A 20,285-nucleotide genomic window follows, 5' to 3' on the forward strand; every position below is an offset into this window, starting at 1 on the left:
GCCTTTTCCATGGTTCGAAGTATTTTAATCCCTGTGTGGATTCTCTCATGCCTAGTAAGGGTCGAGCTCATGCTGAATCCTTTTCTTCAGTGGGAGCTGCTAATAGGCACTCTGCCTTCTGCCTGGTCTGCTGTTCTCAAGGAAGCTACAGATGCGCGTATCTTCAAGGCTGCTCTGTTTCTGTTGAATTTAGAAACACAGCCCGACGTGTTCGAAAATTACCGAGGGAGAGGAGGAATAGACACATACAGTAAGACTGTGCAATGACATCAGCCTAATTTCCCTAAGAAATTCGTGTTAGTACTTTTTTTTTTTTTAAAAGCAGACTCTTCATACATGACATTACAAATGTCAAATCATACCTGGAGCAAAGAGTCTGAAAATTGAAGTCCCTGGAGCCAGATGACCTGAACACTCTTCCTTGCTACAGCACAAACTTCCTATGGTCGTCTTAAGAGGTCACTGAGTCTGTGCCTTAGTTTCTTCATTTGTATAATGGAGCAAATATTTCTTTACACCACATTGACAGCATTTCGTACTAAGGTCAGTCATGCTGTTAGGAGGAAGTATCAGCGACACATACAGCACGGCTGATTCATTTTCTAACAGCTAATGATGTGGTAGGTCCACCTTAGTAATCAACTACATTATCTCATTTTAATTTTCCAGCTCAAAGCCTAACATGGATTATGGGATGTTACGTTGGATGGGCAGTAACCACTTACAAGCAAGAGAAAAAAAGAACCACCAGGGTATGTGTCAACTTATGTTTAACATAGAAGAGAAACAGAAAACTATGGCTACACCTGTAGTAGCAAGGAGAAGATCTGTAGCATGGAGGAGTTGGTGCCAAGGATCAAAAGTCTGTGACACTTTGGGGGGGGTGGAGGGAACAGGAGAGGAAAAAGGGGTTATTTGAGAACAACTTACAGTCTGCTCCCATGAACTGAACGCCCATTAGTGGTCAGAGCCTGTTAGGTGAGCTTTTGGAGCGCATCTTTCAGCTCAGTTTCATTCAAAAGGAATCCAGGTCGGGGTCTGAGACACCTCTGTGATATGAACCCAAACACACAAAGTGAGGACAACTGGGAGGCTCACGTCCAAAGCACACTCCTGATCTGAACTGGAACACTGGGCTGGGAGCGCGCTGCACAGCCAGCCTTGTTACAGGACTATCTGCTGCTTGGCTCTAAGGTTAACACAAGGTGGGACTGAAAGTAAGCCATACGCACTCATTTAGCAACTCACCAGGCATCTCCCTCACAGAGCATATTTTCTTATTTTACAGTAGGCCCTGTTTGTTGTGGGTTTGGTTTTTTGTTTTGTTTTGTTTTTTCAACTCCCCGGAGTTCCCACTTTATGCGTGAGGGGGAAAAAAGCATGATAAAGAAGGTGACGCACTTCCCTCAACCAGCAAAGCCAGAAGAACAGAGAAAGAGCACAGACAGCTTAGGAGGACTCTGTCTTAAAGGCTAGCAAATAAAAGTATAGTGTGAGCCTGGTAGCCAAACATGCGAAAAGAAAGAAAAGGAGAAAAAGCAAGTTTACTACTCTGAAACTATGGGATGGAAATAAATAATCCAAGTCTGGCTCATCCACTGAACATTTTGCCTCACTTTCCGGTTTAGATAATGCTGTGTGTGACTAGAACAAAATGGCATCTAACAAATATTAGAATAGGACAATACAAGCTAAAGTATCTGAAGAGAAAACAATTGACTGTTTACTGTAAAAAAACCTTCCCATTGTAACAATGAAAGAATTGGCAAGTTAAATTGCAGGTTAACTAGCAAAAAGTTTAATGAATCAGAAATTCCTTTTTTTTTTTTTGTGTGTGTGTGTGTGTAACAGAGAAGCAAGGGAGGGGAAAAGAGAGAACTGAACCATTCGGTCAGCTTACTTGACTCTGGATTATTCTCTGTTCTTTGTTCATCCTTACAGCTTGGGGTTTTTTTGTTTGGTTGGTTTAGCGTAACCACATGAAGGTTGAAAGAGGATAACTCTGTCTGAAGGACCGAGAAGTGCTGAAACTATGAAAAGATTAAACATACAAAACTGTGAAAAAAAAAAATCAAATGGAATTAAGTTCCTAATTACTGAAGGACTGGAGTTCCAAATAGCCTTCTAAACAGAAATTTGGCAAGGAACTTAGGACTTGATAAATCTTCAGGAGATATGATGGAAGCAACCCTTTGAACTTCAGATAGGAACCCGTATGTCTTACGATCTGATGGGAGACGCGGTTGCCATTTACATCATAGCCTCACACTCACTGGCTTGTGACGGGCACTTGTAGGGACCAGAAAGCAATTCTTTTTCCTCCTTTGTGCATAATTGAACATTGTTGTCCATAACTTCTGAGTATCGAAGCTCTCTCCTCAATTTTTCTGAATGTTGGAGATCAACTGCAAGGTAAGGCTTTGATTTGGTGGGAGGGGGAAGGGCTTTCTGCTTTTCACTGTGGATGGTATATGGCCCTCTGGATATTATGTGGGAAACAAACAAATGTATTGCCTTTGCCAGGGTAACATACCATACACCTGACCTCTTTTGCCCTCTTCCTGTGCTACTTTGTACAGTGAGTTTTGGTCTTCAAGTGACAGACAGCATTTGCTACTGCCAAGAAGCATTTTTGCACGGGTATACAGCTTAGGTAACCAGCAGACACGTCTAGACAAAAACATCTTTCATCATCTGCAACTGCAGAGAGATGAATAACGATGTAAATGATCCTTTCCGGTTCTTCCCTTTCCCAAATAAGAGAATCTATATTCAATTCATTAAAGCCATCTGTGTGACAATTATCTTACTGTGAAAGCTCTGGATCAGTCTTCCTCATCCAGAACCTCATCTTTTTTGATGCTGTTTGTTACTGATTAGGCCTAAATGTAAAATTTCAGCTCTCTGAAGTGTATGCTGCCTTGAAGTATAGGATTGTGACTATTGTGCCTAACTATAAAGATCGTTTGAAATTACAATGGCAATGTTCTTCGAAGTCTTCCGTTCTATAGCTGCCTTTAATAAGGATCTTCTCATACTTCTCTCACCCTTCCAGCATTCTGTTCCTCTATTTTTTAAAATTGTCCATTGTCAATTAACTCTATCCCTGCCGAAACCAGGACATCCATGCAATAGAGACGAGACTTCAAAAGCTTTAAGCAGAAAACTAATTTGTGCAACTTTCTTGAAAAAGTGTCTGTTGCTTACTTCTTACGAGGTCTTGCTAACTCTTTTATGCGATAAACTAAAACTACTATGTTTTCACAGAGTTAATAGCACAACTAACTGCATTTTCTAGAAACTGGGAAAATAATGCCTCCTGTATCATGCAGTTTAAGCCCTTTCTTTACTATTACCTACTACCAGAATTTAAAGGCTTGGCTGGACCACCACTTCACAGAAAGAAAGAGAATGAAACATGACATTTTGTTTAAGGTACAATTCTTAATGACATGAAGATCGAAGTCTAAAGCTGCAGCATTCATATTGAACTATTTATACCAACCAGTATTGCAGTAACCCTAAAGGAAACAGATACATAGACTCAGACAGGTGTTCTCCAAAACATATTTTTAATGTAATCTGCATTTGGAGCCTAAAGAGTAAGAGCCGAGAAATATGCTTGTTATTCCTTTTTTACATTACTGTTAAAGCTAAATTACTTCACGTAAAAAAGAAACTGCAATATTTCCATACACGGAGCTAGCCCTGCATAGGAAGTCTTTGTGATAGAATGGAACACAAACACGTTAGTTAAAACCAAACCAACAATAGCTTTTCATTCTGCCCTCACTGAGGGGTCAACAGTTACTTTCACACTCAAAGCCAAGAGATAGGAGCAGTCTAGTATGTCTCCCATCAATTTCCCCAAAATTACTTTGAAGCATTAAATACCAGTTGACTTCACTGCAGTCACAGAAGGTAGAAATTAGTGTTTAGTCTACTTACTCAGGTTTGTCAACATTTTAGAGTATAACAGGCATTCCACCCTATATTTCAAAGCATGAGGAAGCTATTTCAAGAGCAGTCGTATCCTGCCACTGTCACCTTGCAGTTGATATAAAACTAAGGAGAGGCACATTTTTAGCTCATAAGGCTTTTATCTTTTTATAAATCCTCCTTTAAGGATTTTGCTATATCACTCTATTCCTTTTTTAAAGTAGTGTTTTGTAAAAATGGAAAGAGGTTAATTTTAATCAGTTGCAAAACAGTCGTTAGAAGAGAGCTCTTTGGGGACTTGGGAAATACACAAAATTACTTCCTACCCAGGGACTGTTGTAAAGTATGTATGGAAAACTAACCACACTGTTGCCTTGCATTGCAGAAAGTGTCTTTACACTGCACTTAACAAACAGAACAGACACCACAGACAGCTGGAATCTTGTTACCAGCGTGATACAAAAATAGGAATACAATTTTAGAATTTGGTAAGAAAAAAATTTCTTTTTTTTTTTAAATGAGAATACTCTTCATCTTCCTGGTTGAAGTATTTCAGTTTTCACTTGAAACCCAAGATTATCAGAAGAAAAAATGCTTTGAGCATTTATCCCCTACCCCCAAAAATACAATTTCAGAGGTGTCAACAAGCAAGGAGGTATCAGTGTCTTTTCTCTAGGGAGCCATACCTGTAAATAATTTAATCAATTTTAATCACCCCTGCAGGGCATACAATTTTGTCCACAGTGTTCTCAACATTTTTCTGCATCGGTAGCTCAGGAGCAATACATTTCATCAGAAAAAAAAAGCCCAAATAGAAAGAAAAGAGAAGAACAGGAAAAGAATGAGTGAAAAATATGACAAAAATAAAACAATTCTTTATGTTCTGAATGCTCTTTAGTTCCTTGCATTACCACAGTTTGAGTCCAGCTAGCAACACTACTGCATTTAGCATCAACGTGTTTCACTAAAATGATATTATTACCACCTCTGAATAGTAACAAGAGCAAGAATTAAAAAAAAAAAAAAAAATCTGGAAAGTTGGTATCTATACAGAAGTGGAGACAAAACTGGTGTGAATCAGGGGCCGAGGGGGCAAAACTGCTACTACTCATTAGCACACACCTTAGTGGCACATGCATCTCAGACAGGGCCTGCTGTCCCAACCCTCCCTCCCAATCAGCAAATCCTGAACTAAGACCTAACTCATTACGCAGCATAGGCTCTGTACCAATCTGTTCTAAAATTAAGAAAAATTAAACAGGGTAATGTAAACATACAGGGCTAAATGGAAAGTGGTATTAAATGCATGAACTCATCTGCCTGGACATGTAAGTCCAAGTATCTGGCAAGGTAAGAGTTCGGCAGATAACCTCATCACCATGAAAAATTACAATTCCAGGTGACAGTCTTTAGGACTTTAGGACTGATGCACATTGGTAGGTATTTAGACAGCACTACATACAATAAATCAGTACATCCTTATTAAATTGGTTTGTTTTTAAAGAGTAACTAACAGAATAAGCCTTCCTTGTAACAATTTTCACTAGATTTACATTTAGTTAATAGTGATATGCTTTCTCTTTTGGGAATGTTTTCCATTCAAAAATTTGCTAGCAATTAACAATTGTTGTATTTCCAATTATATTTCTGGACTAATAATGTCCAACTAATTTTAAACAGGATATTCAACAGTTATAAAGACAGAAATTTAAACTAAACCCACTAAAGAGCAGTACAGATTCCAGAGTATAAAACTCAAAAAATCCCTTTTGCTGTGACCTATAGAAAAAGAATTATTTTTATGACTTGAAATATAATGTGGATCATTTCCAGCATGGTGTGATTTGTTGGTTATCCCTACTTAAAGAGTAGTAGAAGAGCATAAAAAAAACCAAATAATTTTTTAAAAAAATCAAACTACATGTTCTCACAAATGACAACTTGAGTGGCACGTGTTTTAATCATTACAAATCAGAGAAATTCAGCCAATCGAATAGAATTTTACTCCTGTGTATTTGCAAGAGAAACTAACAGGGTTTCCTCAGTCTCATCATTTCATACAATGTAGACATGGCATGGGACAAACAGGTGAAAGTTGCTTCAAAATACAGAGTCTGAAAGTGGCAATACACAAACAGCACTGCTTTCAACATACCTTTGTTTAAAAACATCCCCATATTTTTCCGAAGAATGGCTAAGCTAGTAGGCACCACGCTGTACACTAACAGGAACACCAAAACAGCCCAAAAGCAAGGAAGAACTGTTCTTATATGCTCCCAAGACACATTCTTCCTCAACTTAATTCACAAATGACAAAAATGTTCTGACATCAACTTAAAAAAAAAAAAAAAATTAAGTATTAAAAAAGACCCTCCTAAAACAACTTTACCTTTATCTAATTAATTTGGCTTCTAAATATCTCTATCACTGACAAAGGCCTAAATCAACTTGTTGAATTTCTGGAGCAAGAACTCCATAGGTACACTTACTGCCCACCACTGAAATGAAATATCAAGTCAAAAATATCCAATACGCTAGACCACTAAACTTGCAAGTAAACTGTATTCTATCCAACAGAAATGAATTTCACTTTAAGACATTTGCAGGGCTAATGTGCCATAATAAATTCTACTATTAATAACAGTAAAGTGCTGAATTATATTAATTACCTGAATCGCACTCACATTTATGATCTTCATTTATAGATTTCTTATCAAGTCAAAAGAGCCCTTTCTGTTGTAAAAGCTAAGCTGTTGTGCAAATATTATAAAAATAGGTACTTTAATTAGGAGCTATATACACAACAGAACTTCCGCTTTTTGTTAAGTACAGCTGACATTGTAGAGATGAAAAATCCATGCAAGTATTTATAAAGATACTTAAAATGAAGAAAAAAGGACACTGCTATAGAACTTCCAATACCCTGGCATACAGATATTTACTATATTAGATGACGTCTAGATCTGGACTGATAAGCATCATGCCACCAACATGCTTTAGTTTCTTTTGTAGCTAAAGTTGATTTGTAGATTTTAAACTACAGCATACATTTGATCTATTTCTCATTAAAGTGTATCATTAAGTTTGAGGTTAAACTTTGAGCAAACTTCACATCTAGTCACACAACCAGCACAAGCAAGACGTTAGTGCAAAGGGGAAGGTGTCAGTTGTACATAATAAGGACTCTTCCCCTAACTGCACAATGCAACAAAACGATTTTCAGATTTAAAGTTCAAGTGGACTACGATGAGAAAAAGCAAGATTTTCTTCTCCCAAGTTTAGGACAAATTTCCAGAGGATCAAAAGGAAAGCAACCTCAGTTACAGCAGTCAAAAAAGTCAAACCCAAGTTTGGAGAGCTGATAAGTAACTCCAAAATTCATCATGCTATGAAGACAGCATTCTCAAAAGAGCTCCAAACAAACTGCAACACAAAATTGGCATTTAAGTTGAAATTGGCCAAGTGCTGCATAGAAATATGCTCACACACAACAGTCATGTTTAAGCCAGTGCATAGAGAAGATAAAAGCACTTATGGTAGTTGCAAATGTTAACAAGTCCATACAACTCATACAGTTTAGCAATGAGTCCATAGAAAAAGAATAGAGTAAGAGTAGAAATGCTCAAGCAAAACCAAAAAAAGATGACCTTCCAACTGTATAAAATCCACTTAACAGTTATAGTAAAAAGACATCAGTGGAAAATACTCAACTCAGTCCCAAACACCCAACAGGCAAATAAGACCAGAATAGACAAGCCTTTGGCAGACAATTTTAAGAGTCTAAATATGGCATTACATTTCTAAATAATCCACAAAATATATTATATGGCATATTTATATTAAATACTGGGTAACCAACTCTGCAGATCTGATACTAACAATGCTTTAGCCACTGAGAGCAAGATGGAGCAAGCTAAGGGATCGCTGGTGTATCACAACAGTGCTCAAGGAAAATATCGTCACCAAGTCGTGCTTCAAAAACAGTACTCTGGGACTCCACACTATCATCTATGGAGCAAAACAAAGTTCTCTAGTTTTTCAGGGATGTGCCCTGCGTAGTATATGTTATGATTCACTATTACACGAGCAGCAAGACACTGCAATGTAGTATGATTTATGGGTTGGATTAAATTTTTTGCTATTTCCTTCTCATCCAGCAAATCACTAGCAGTTTGTTTATGCGAGTTTGTGGCGTCAAAGTGTGAACCTGACTTGATAAGAAGATTCATGATGTCTGGATGGTTGTTCAGTGCAGCAATATGTAATGGACTGTTGTTATCAGAGTCTCTGACATTTACATCAGCACCACATTCCACCAGGATAGCAGTAACTTGTAGAGAGGGGAATTTACAAACTGGGTAGCGACCCACACATGTAGTATTATTGTCAACAGCAAGGTGAAGTGGACTGAAGTTATTCTTCCCTCTAGGCTGAAGCTTAAGAAACTTGTAAATAGTCTGTTTCTTAAAATGCTCCTGTTCTGAGCTGCAAGGTACTTTCTCCAACAAGCAAATTAAATGCAAAATGATGGAAAGGGCTTTGTTCAGCTGTATTGGATCAGGAGGACACTGGGTTTGTTTCATGGCCCTTTCTATTTCAAGAACGCTTTTGCACAGTATACCCATGAGATCATCAAATGTGACAGTAGTGCCTAGCAGGCCTTTTGCCCTATCCTGCAGCATGAAGGAGAAAAGTTCAGCAAATGATAGTAAACTGCTGGCTGTCATAGGGCTCAGCGGATCAAGATTGCTCTGCTGCATGTCCAAAGCATATTTCCATAAGTTGATGCAACGCTTGAAGTTTCCAGAGTCTGCATAGACAGCACCTCTGTATCTGATATAGTAGGATGTATCTGGGTGAGAAGGGCCGAGAATACGTTCTCTAATTAATAGTGCTTGCATTCTCATTTCGTCAGGGTCTGCAATAAGATTTTCTAGCTCTTCTGAGCTGTTTACCTCTTTAGCATAATCATACGCCATAATTAGTGTTTGTGGCACAGGCTTGCTCAGGATATTAGTCCTATCACTGTATCTCATTTCCATAGCTCGCTTCCAGTATTTCAAAGCACCAAGCAGATCTCTCTTTTTGTCCACAAATGTTGCTCCTAGAAGTTCCAGAGCATTTATGCGCTCAGCCTTACTGGTCTGTACATGCTGGGTCAGAAAGTCCACGATATTTGTGTGGCCTGTCACACTAGCCGACAGAAGGGGAGTCATTCCATAACCGTCCTTTTCCATTTTAGCACAATACTTGAGAAGCATCTTCATGATCTCCAAACTTCCAGATTCCGCACAGTCATGTAACGCAGTGTTTCCTGCAAGAGAAGAAAGACAATTACACAAGTCATAATCAAATTATAGTCCAAATTCTGCCACACTAATAGTTAAAAAATTAGTCAAAAAATAGTTTCAAAAACTCAAACATTAGTAGTCAAAAAAATAGCTGTTTTGGTATCTATGGACTATGAAAGGCTTAGATGACAAGTCAAAATATTCAAGATCTGATTAAATAACAAGGCTGCCAGGCAGTTATACAAATCAAAATGCTTGATATTATTTCCTGAAAGAGTTACAGGTTTTAAGGACCTTTTTTGTCTCATTATTCAAAAAAACAGAATTAAAATGGAATTCTCTACTACATAAAAGCACAGGAACAGGCAATTCCATTGTGTCAAAAGTCAAGCAAGCTGGGCAGAAGACCAGCTTGGCTGAACAGGGAACTAACTCCTCATGGAGTTCAAGAGGAAGAGGAAGTTGTACGGTGTCTGGAAGCAGGGTCAGGCTTCACAGGAAGATTACAGAGCTGTGGTTCGTATATGCAGGGAGAAGATACAAAAGGCCAAAGCTCAATTAGAGTTGAAATTGGCCAGTGTTGTGTCTGACAACAAGAAAGGCTTTTTTAAGTACTTTAATAGCAAGGGGAGGTCTAAAGAAAACATTGGGCCAATACTTGTTGAAGATGGTCACCTGACTACCAGGGATGAAGAAAAAGCGGAGGCATTCAATGCTTTTTTTGCCTCAGTCTTTAGTAATACGGATAGACCTTGCGCTGCCCAATCCCATGAGTCGGAGGACCACAAGTGTGGGAACAGTGACTTTCCATTTGTGGACACTGAAATTGTCAGGAACCAGTTGTATCAGCTGAATGTTCACAAGTCCGTGGGGCCTGATGGGATTCATCCCAGGGCACTGAAGGTGCTAGCAGATGTTATGGCAAGACCTTTTTCGATCACCTACCAAAGGTCTTGGGAGTCTGGGGAGGTCCCTGCTGACTGGAAGCTAGCCCAAGTTATTCCAATTTACAAGTGGGGCAAGAGGGATGACCCAGGAAAACTACAGACCTGTTAGTCTAACCTCAGTTCCTGGAAAAATTGTGGAGAAGATCATACTGGATACTATTGAAAGGCATTTAAAGAACAACACAATCATCAGGCACAGTCAACATGGGTTCACAAAGGGGAAGTCCTGTTTAACTAATTTGATATCATTCTAGGATAAGGTCACCCGCCTAGTGGACGAAGGGAAGGCGGTGGATGTAGTTTTTCTGGATTTTAGTAAGGCTTTGATACTGCCCCTCACAGCATCCTTCTGGACAAGTTGTCCAACTGTGGGATGAGCAGGTTCACGGCTGAAGGGCAGAGTTCAAAGGGTTGTAGTGAATGGGGCTACATGTGGCTGGTGACCAGTCACCAGCAGTGTTCCTCAGGGCTCAATTCTAGGACGAATTCTGTTCAATATATTTATCAATGATCTGGATTGCAGGAGTTGAATGCGCCATTGGCAAGTTTGCTGATGACATTGAACAGGGAGGTCCTGTTGACTCTCTTGAGTCAACATGGGACAGGAGGCCTTGCAGACAGATCTAGGTTGGAGCATTGGGCAATCATCAATGGCATGAAATTTAACAAGAACAAATTCTGAATTCTGCACCTGGGGTGGAGTAACCAGCCAAGAGGGCAAACCGCATCCTGGGGTGCATCAAACCCAGCATAGCCAGCCGGTCAAAAGAGGTGATTATCCCACTGTATTCAGCACTGGTGCGGCCTCACCTTGAGTACTGTGGGCAGTTCTGGGCCCCACAATTTAAGAAGGATGTGAAGGTACTTGAATGCGTCCAGAGGGGTGACCTCATTGCTCTCTACAGCTTCCTGAGGAGGGAAGTGGAGAGGGAGGTGCTGATCTCTTCCCCCTGGTGTCCAGTAACAGGACATGTGGGAATGGCTCAAAGCTGCATCGGGAGAGGTTCAAACTTGACATTAGGAAGCATTTCTTTACTGAGAGGGTGGTCAAACACTGCAACAGGCTTCCTAGAGAGGTGGTCCATGTCCCAAGCCTGTCAGTGTTTAAGAGGCATCTGGTCAATGCCCTTAATAATTGGATTTAACTTTTGGTCAGCCCTGAAGGGGTCAGGCAGTTGGACTAGATGATCGTTGTAGGTCCCTTCCAGCTGAAATAGTCTATTCTATTCTAGAAGGGATTTTGTATCTGCTTTCATGTATGAAACGGAAGCTTAAGCTTGCTATCTCCATGTTGTTACACTTTTCCCTTCTTCCCTTGTCAAATTTCCCTTCCCCTCTATCTCCAGCAATGATTAAAAAATAATGAGATCTGTATGAAAATTAAAGCCTGGCTAACTCAACATTGGCTTTGTTTGCCTCTACACTATAGCTCTTCCTCTCTCTGTCTGCCAACCCTTTTGATTTACATGTTTGAAGGCAATAATTGTACACAATAGAAAATACAATCCATCACAACAGGCTCTTCATCTCAGCTGGGGCCTTTGAGACTGCCGATATATTCTGAGGGAGCTGGATATTTTGTTGAGCACATGACAAACTATTCTTAATGTTTTCTTAGGTCTTTGTCCTGAAGTCCCACATTAATCCCTCTGCTCAGGATTCCCAAAACCAGGAAGAAAAAAATGCCTTCAACACACAGCACGCAGCCATCTATCTTTTAAGGTTCTTATTTACATGCAGATTATTTCTCATCAGCATGACATTGCAGAGTCTTTCATTTAAAAGCACTCTAGGGTTCTAACACCATGTGGGGAAATTTCTAGTAAGCACTAGTGCCACCTGTTTGAAAACCCTATTCACAGTAAATTAGAAAGCAAGCACTGGACACCACAGTTCAATGTTTAACTATTAGGCTTCAACTAGATGAAAATTTTGCTTAACTTTAAATATGAGCACTTCACTGAAGGAGAAGGAAAAAGATTAAGACAAAGTCTCCTGGTTCCCTCCCAACATAACAAAGTCTCTTATGTGGTCGACCACTTTTAAAATGATACAATTTAAATCTATCTTTATAATATATTATGCATACTACAGATTCAGGCACAGTAACTTTTCAGTCTCTCACTGAATTAATATGTAAACTATTAACAGAAAACTCATGTAAGAATTCCCCCCCTTCAGATTTCTTACATCATTAGCCCTGCAAATTCCAGTTAACTGCCCATCAGATTATCAGTTTCTGTTCACTGTCAGCAAATTTCCACATTCATAAATGAGACCTTCTTTTCCAAGGGTTCTGTGCCCATTCATAGTAATCAGATTTGGCTTTTAAAAGTTAGAAGAGAGAAGTTTCCTGAAACTTCCTTATTTGCATTTTTGGTAGGCTATGTTTTAATGCCAGCAAGGCAGCGATTTACAGTGCGCTTTGCTGTTGTATTTCTAGTCTCTAACAGAACTACGGTGGGTTAGGAAACAAAAGCAGTAGTCTTGAAATCTTCAGCTCATGTTTGGGTAAGTGTGTATTTGTAGATACACCGTTTACTGATCTAAATAGCTCCTATTTATCTTCATACACTGTTTTTTCCCCCCAGGCTCTGATTTCTAGAATGTGCAGTTCACTCTTTATACTATTTAGCTAATGAAAGTCAAATCAAAAGTATACCCGAGATCTGTCTTAGAAGCTGAATACTGTATAGAAATAAATTAAAACTAAAATGGAGGTAAAGTCTTTCTGCTAATACATTCTTTCTGACAAGAACATACTGTTCACACTGTCAAATTTGATAAATTCAAAAGCAAAACATTTGAAGTTAGTATACGTATATGTATATAAGGAAAAAAGATTCATACTTATTAAAGAGATATTTCTATTCAGAAATAGAAAATATGTTCCATTTTCATTTCAATTATAAGAACCTGATGTAGGTCTATACAAATAATTTTGACCTCTTCTAGCTTTTACATACGTGACTTCAGAGCACACTTATCTTCTTTCTAACAAGACACAGTAAGAGGATATAAAGTTGAATAAAAAAACACAAAAGGAAAATTCAGAAATATCTGGTCAAACCATGACTGTCCTCTAAATTCAATACCCACTTGTCACTGCCAGAACCAGATACCTTAGATCCACAATGCAGACCTCTATTCTGCATTTTGGATTAGCAGATTATCACGTAGTAGCTTGCTTTTATCTTCTGCTGACAAGCCACCAAGACAAGAAAATGTTGATTCATTAAAATTTTCTAATGGACACTGGGCATTCCCCACTAGTATCCCCTCATCCCCTCCTCACTCCTTCTAATCTTTCACTTCTCAAAACTTCACATGTAAATTGGTCTGCTGCTTCTTCCTCAAACTTGTTTGTGGACCATCTGAAGAACTGACAACACATTTCAAGGCCTCTTTGTTGCTCTCAATTCCAGCAACCGAAGAACAGTGGTAAGAATGAACAGCAGTTATTCAGGACAAACTGAGTCTCAATCTAGGCTCACCAGATACCAAAATATAGCTGACACACTAATCAAATTCATACAAAAGATGTGTAAAAAGTTATTTTTCAAAAGCTTATGACTCAAGTTTAAGAGGCTTTTGCAATTAAAGCAGAGCTATGAACATATTTTGTCCCCCCAACCATTATTTTAAGTGCAAGTTCCAAACATTAAAAAAAAAAAAAAAGCCCACAGAAAATAGCAGATCATTTCATTAACAGACAGTGAGCTTAACTTGCAAAATATTCCTTTCATGATACATTTCTGAAGAGTGGCCAGTGATTGAGGAAGACACCCCGACACAAAGTGGCACCTGAAATTATCTGCTAGATCAAGATACACATAGCCAAATCAGTTCATACAATGGCAAGTGATTTTCAATCTTGAATACCTTAGGCAATTTTTATCACTAATAGAGAGCGTTAAGTCAGTTATAGGTTTAGCCACACTACAGTCTCTACCAAGACCAACAAAATTTCAGGAACAGAGATTTAACCAAATATAGGTGAAGTTTGGGAAATTTGGCATGCGTAGTTTCTCAACTGTAATTCCCTCTGTTCTTATCACACATCACAGACCAGAAACCTGTTGATACCTCAATACTGATAAGCATGAGACCTTTAAATTCCTAAGATGGAAAGGTGTCAAAAGCAGACAAATACAGAAACTTGTCAACACACATACATTATAGCTCTCCTTGCTGTGCTGGAGAAAGTCTAGTTAAAATGCAACTACAGCAGTCAATCCAGAACTAAGGACTGGCTGGTTCCTCAGACCATCTCCACTTCTACACTCAGTGATGAAGGCAAAACCAGATGCATCTGGGTGTTCGCTAAGCCACCAGTGAATACAGCCATTTCAGGGTGTATTCAAGTCCATATACTGTCCCTCACAGCAGAGCTCTGAAACACTGGAATTGGCACCTATTTTCTACCTTCAAGTCAGTATTTTTAAGATCTTTAAAAAGTCATAACATAAAAGCATATTAAAGACAAATAAACCAAAAGGTATTAGTAACACCAAAATTGTTACTATGGCTTCACAACTATTAAGATGCATTTTGCTGGCTTTGACAATAGGATCAATGGCAGGTATTTGTATCACACATTGTAGATCCATCGCCATATAATGCTGCTTTTGACACTCTTAACAATTGCCAGGCATATATGCTGTGACGCATGAACACTGAAAAAATCCACAGAAATTAAGCTTGGCCATTGTCTGGGTAAATTCAGGTCCAATCCAACAGTCTGTATATCATTAATTTACAATGCAGCTATGCAGAACATGTGGAAATATGCTTAAGACTCCAAGGAATTTCACTACTCTGTCCAACTGGATGTCCATTTAAACAATACTGGGCTTTTTATTCGTATTACAATTACTGACTTAAGCTTAAACAGCTGTTACTGATAGCATATCAGAAGTAGTGTAATTTTTTAGCTACTTATATTGTAGTAGCCCTTAGAGTTAAAATAACCACAGTTATTTTAAGCCATGTACAAACCAATAAAGGAAGGCCATTACCACTAATTTTTAGCGGCTGCACGTGGCTTAAGTTTGACTGGATGGTACAGGTACAGCAGTGGGAAGGATACATTGTAAAAAAACAAGTTTCCATAAAATAGAAGTGGGCAGGGGTAGACAGACAGTTGGGAGCTGCCAACTTAAAAACCCATAAACCCCAACCTTAAAAAATAGCAAGATTACCATCCATCTACACCTAGCAAATATCAAGTGTTAAATTTGAGGAAGAACTTGAAATAAAACATGGCAGTGGCATTAACATCTAATTCAAAGTCTATGTTCCACATATTGGCCAGGAATTGAACAGTTCCAATAAGTATGGCAAATCAAGCACTATTCTGTGAATTAACTCATCTGTTTCAAAAACACTGTATTGTCTATAGTGACAGGAATAAACAGTGGCTGAACACAATTCAGCAGTTAATTCAATTTTTGTTGAAAAACAAAACTAAAAAGTTGAAACTAAAAGTCAACATTATATCTACTACTGTATTAAAAAGGAAAGGGGCTGAAAATAAGTAATTTGAAAGTCATTCTCTTTGATAAGCAGTTTTCCAAGGGACACATAGGAAGATGTTGGTCAAATCGAAGTATTTTTTTAAAGGTGTGAATGATTGTTTCAAAATAGGTTTCATAAAATTTTCTTTATCCATTTTTAATTCCAAAATGATCTGCACGAATTTAATCACATATAGAAGATAGCTAATATTACAACAATATGAAAGGCTCATCGTTCTTGCACAGAAACAAAAGTGGACTGGAAATGTTTTGGTAGTCACAGTACTTCTCTGCTAGAAAGGGAGTGCCACTATACTGTGTTGCTAATACTGCTTACAAACCATTTCTGTCTGTATAAAACTTTACTATTCACATTACCTAATAACTTCCTCTAATTAAAAACAGGAACAAAGAAATGGAATAACCCCACCTTCAGTCCTCCCAAACCTTGCAAAAACAAATTAAGGAAAAAGGTATGGTCAGTTAGCACCATAGCTTCACGTTTTATTCTTTTCTTACAGTCCTCTGTTAGAAGTGGTATGAACAATACACAAACACTTCACAAATCACAGAACTAATTCTCTAACTATCCAGTGTTACCAAAAGCTTATCAGAGTGGGGGTGGGCATTCACATTCATAATGAGGCCATGTCTTTCTATGTCAGAAGCAAGTAATTCCCAAAATAGACTGGTAGCTTGTGACATGGGAATGAAAGAAAATGAAGCAATGACACAGAAAGTGATTTGACTTGATTTGCAACCAATTAAGTACATCCACTTCCTAATACTTACAAAATGCTTGATCAAATTTCTGGGTAGTAAAACTTACATTAAAATTTAGTAGCAATCTGATTTCATATCCAAAATCTTTAAACATAAAAAAAAAAGATTTAATTTAAATGACTGACCAGTATGTAAAATTAACCACATGTATTTATTTTTGCAGCCTTACAGATGAAATCAATCACTTTTATAAAGTGAAGTTGTTCATGTAACACTGATTTTTTTCTAACAGAGCACGTGAAGTAATTAAGTCTTCCAAGAGTTTTACTGATTAAAAAAAGAGTATTGCTACATACATACAAATATGGACAGTGCACAAGAAAACTGCAGGAAAATACATCCTTACGCTTAGTACGCATGACAAAGAAAAACTAAAGGTGTGTCTTCCCTTTAAGAAGAAATCAAGTAAAAATTGCAAAGAATTGCTAATCTCAACAAGTTATTTCAATCTACAATTCTGTAATGGAATAATTGCTCTCTTGTTCACCAAAGTACTTCACAAGAACTTGTATTATCAAGATTACCAATAAAAAGCATGCTGTTAATAATTTAATTTCAACATAAACTCCTTTTCAGTTGAAATTCAAGAATTTATTCCTTTAAACTGTATCTTCCTTATTTTATTTACAGACATTCCTACTAAAGTTCAGTTTCCACATAGCGTCACACACAAAATATCTACAAAATGCAGTGCACTGTGCCATGTAATACCGACCAAAAAAGGGAAAAAAACCAAACCAAAAAAAAAAGGACACAGAACACTTTTAGAGCACGGGTTTATTCACAAGGAGAAAAAAAGGGGGAAAAAAAAAAGGCAGCTTCGTTTAGGTTTTTTGTTTGGTGTCTCCCCCACCCAAAATGAATCTCGGCAAGCAGGCAAGACAAAAAACCTCAGAAGAGAACAAACCTGTCAGACTCCTTAATGTTTACTGCAAGAGAAAATTAATTATTTTTAACGCATACTAAACCATACTAATCATAGAGCAGAGAGTGTGAATCTCTCTAATCCCCCAATTTCTGGGTCTGCCAAGTCTGTAAAAGATTTTTTTCCCTTACCAGCAGGTTTGAGTGTTACAGTTTCCAGTACCCCACATAAATGACAATACTGAAATAGCACTAGCCCTTGATATAGTACTACTACATATATAACCTTGATACAGAACCCATAGAGACTGGGGTCTGTATGCTTCTATACTTTCCAAAGCGATGAAGCAAAGTCAACAAGTCTTGTCCTCCATGTTATTTTACAAAGTTATTCTAATCAAATACTGTGCCAGTGGAATCTAAGAACAACAAGATTTTGAATCATAGTGTTATTTCACATTTTCAAAACACATGAGCCCCTCCAGCTGCTACGGTAGTATGCAGGATCGTAAGTGACAAAGAATCAGGGCTTGCAACCAAACATTCCTGTGCAGATCTCAAGAGATGCCTAAAGGAACACCTAGGCCAGCAGTTCTTACAACATTTTCTAATGCTCAGGAGGAGAAAAATTAGTCTTTTGGCTAGCAGATGAGTCTGCTAACAACAGAAGAGGGAGAGAGTTAGTGAAGACTACAAGTAAAAAACCACGAATATCACCTTGAAGAGAAAGAGACCACATACGAAGCAGCTGAGCATGTTCAGAAAAAATATCTGCCTTTCAAGTAGGTATTTTGGAAAAGAGTCCTTATTCCCTGCGCCACTACATTCAGACCATCCTGGCTATCAGCACCTGTGTACTTTACCTATAATTTAACTTGTTAATTGCAGAAAGGAACGGAATGCATCTCCATTATCGCAGCAAGTCTGGTGGAGGAGGATAAAGCATAACACAAATTATCAAAATGTGCATTGCAAGTTTTCAAAATGCAAGATTTAAGCGTCCTGTCTGGTGTTAGAACAGAAGTATAAATCCCTTTAAAACAGTCTGCATGCAAAATAATTTTATTGGGGCAATTATATGAAATATTTTATTATAAATATGAAATCCAACAAACAGCCCCAATTATATCCCCAAGAGAGCCCAAATCTGTAATTTGAAGGCCCAAAGACTGCTACCACTTGAATCACAAGAGTAAGCGTTTCCCTCCCTACACATAGCAGCCAAAGGAAGACTGCACAGAAACGTATCGGTGAAACACTGTATTCAATCCAGAGGTCTATTCTGAATGTGGTAAGGGAGAACCACTCGTAACAACGGATCACTGGCCTGCTTCGCAACGCAGCAGAAAAGAAAACCGCATGCAGCTGACACACAGAACATCCTCCTCATCCAGCACAAAGGCAGGTCTGTGCTTCACTTGAGGTTTAGTTCTAGGGTTCTACCTCCTCCGGAAAAAACTCAGGTTTCTGCTACTCTAGTATTCTCCACGCTGTTCCTCCTTTTAAGAGCAGCATAAAAGCTTTAAGTTCTTTAAGTTTCACAAGGGTTTTTTTTGTTTTTGAAAAAAACCCACAACTTACCATTTGAGATATTATTACATACCAGTGAAACTTATTAAGCTTTGTTATTTTTAATCTGCAGCTTCTTAAACCAGGAGTAATATACTGGAGAAGCCTCCGAATTAGGAAGACAATGGTGAATTAACTCACTTTGTAAGTGTTGCTTTGGCTGCTTTTTGCTTTCCTACCAAAAGAAAAAAAAAAAAAAGACATCTACAGATGTCTTTGCTGTTTTCCACAATTCTAAGGGAAAAAAAATCCACCCTTCTTACCCTAGGTATCAGCTTTTCCCCCTCACTAACACTGTTCATGTAACAAAACATTTTTTTTAAAATCCTTTGTTTACATTTGTGTTGCCTATGTGCTTCATAAAAGTTTGGGGAAACGATGAAAGTTCAGATCTGCAGAACAGTAGAAACAAAGACAACTAAAGGCTCATACTTTAAATTCAGAACCGTTGGCCATCTTTCACAGTACAGCACTTATCTACCCCAAACATCTTGTTACCTCATTCTTCACCACCATCTCCTGTGAGACAGTGCCAGACCTACACTTCACCTCGGTGTAGCGTCTCATCTGACTCAGAGTCTGAAGTCTTTATGAACATCTTACTCATTTTCCTAGCTGTACTTTTGCACTTACACAACTGTCTTTCAAGAACCTCTGCATTCTGAATTTCCATAGTCCAAAACACAGTTGCGGGATTCTGCCTGTATTTTAGCTAAGCAGCATTTCACTGCATGTTTTCACCTGTTCTTTCACACCCTGCCTCTGTTGTCACCCTGATTTTAAACTTTCTGAATTTTCTCATCTCAAAGTCTTTGGATTTTTCCCTGGAACTGTCAACACTTCAAAACACTTTCATATCTTTTCCAGCTCTAGATTTTCCTGTTTTTTAAAATATGAATAAAGTGGTACCTTGCAATATGAAAATCCAGCGGAAAACCACAAAGGAATAGTTCAAGTAATTTTGCACGCACACACACAGGTTTTAAGAATAATATTGGGAAAAGAATCTATAGTAATCTCCCACAACAGCACCTCTACTTTCGTTCTTATAAGGAGGGTTTACTTTTAAATGCAGCAAAATTTACAGTAGCTAAAGCTTTTATATCTTTCACAGAACAGTAGGCTTCTCCACACCTGGCCCAGGAAGGGGCCTATCTAAAAAGAGTTCAGATACAAGGATAGCAACAACTTTTACTACTCAAGAGCAGAGCACTCAAGTTCTCTGTGTCTCCCTACTACAAGCACAGGCACACCCTGTCAACTGTTTAGTACACAGCAGGGAGGAGTAGAAACTGAAAATAATACACAGAGACTTTGAGGTGGAAGATGACAATGTTGAATGAATTATGTTGGAAATACTAATTTTGAAATTAATA

At 38.2% G+C, this 20,285-nt stretch overlaps 1 protein-coding gene across 1 annotated transcript in view; it reads right to left on the reverse strand.

Annotated features, from left to right (window-relative positions):
* Nucleotides 1-3,553: 3,553 nt before the first annotated feature.
* FEM1C (fem-1 homolog c (C. elegans)) overlaps nucleotides 3,554-20,285 on the reverse strand; it is a 19,509-nt gene continuing 2,777 nt past the window's right edge. The window contains exon 2 of the mRNA XM_009321098.1: nucleotides 3,554-9,253. Coding sequence (XP_009319373.1) covers nucleotides 7,944-9,253 — 1,310 coding nt within the window. The 3' untranslated portion in view covers nucleotides 3,554-7,943. The remainder of the gene's footprint in view (nucleotides 9,254-20,285) is intronic.

This window comes from Pygoscelis adeliae, unplaced genomic scaffold (genome assembly GCF_000699105.1).
Source record: "Pygoscelis adeliae isolate BGI_AS28 unplaced genomic scaffold, ASM69910v1 Scaffold83, whole genome shotgun sequence".
In the NCBI taxonomy this organism is placed as follows: Eukaryota; Metazoa; Chordata; class Aves; order Sphenisciformes; family Spheniscidae; genus Pygoscelis; species Pygoscelis adeliae.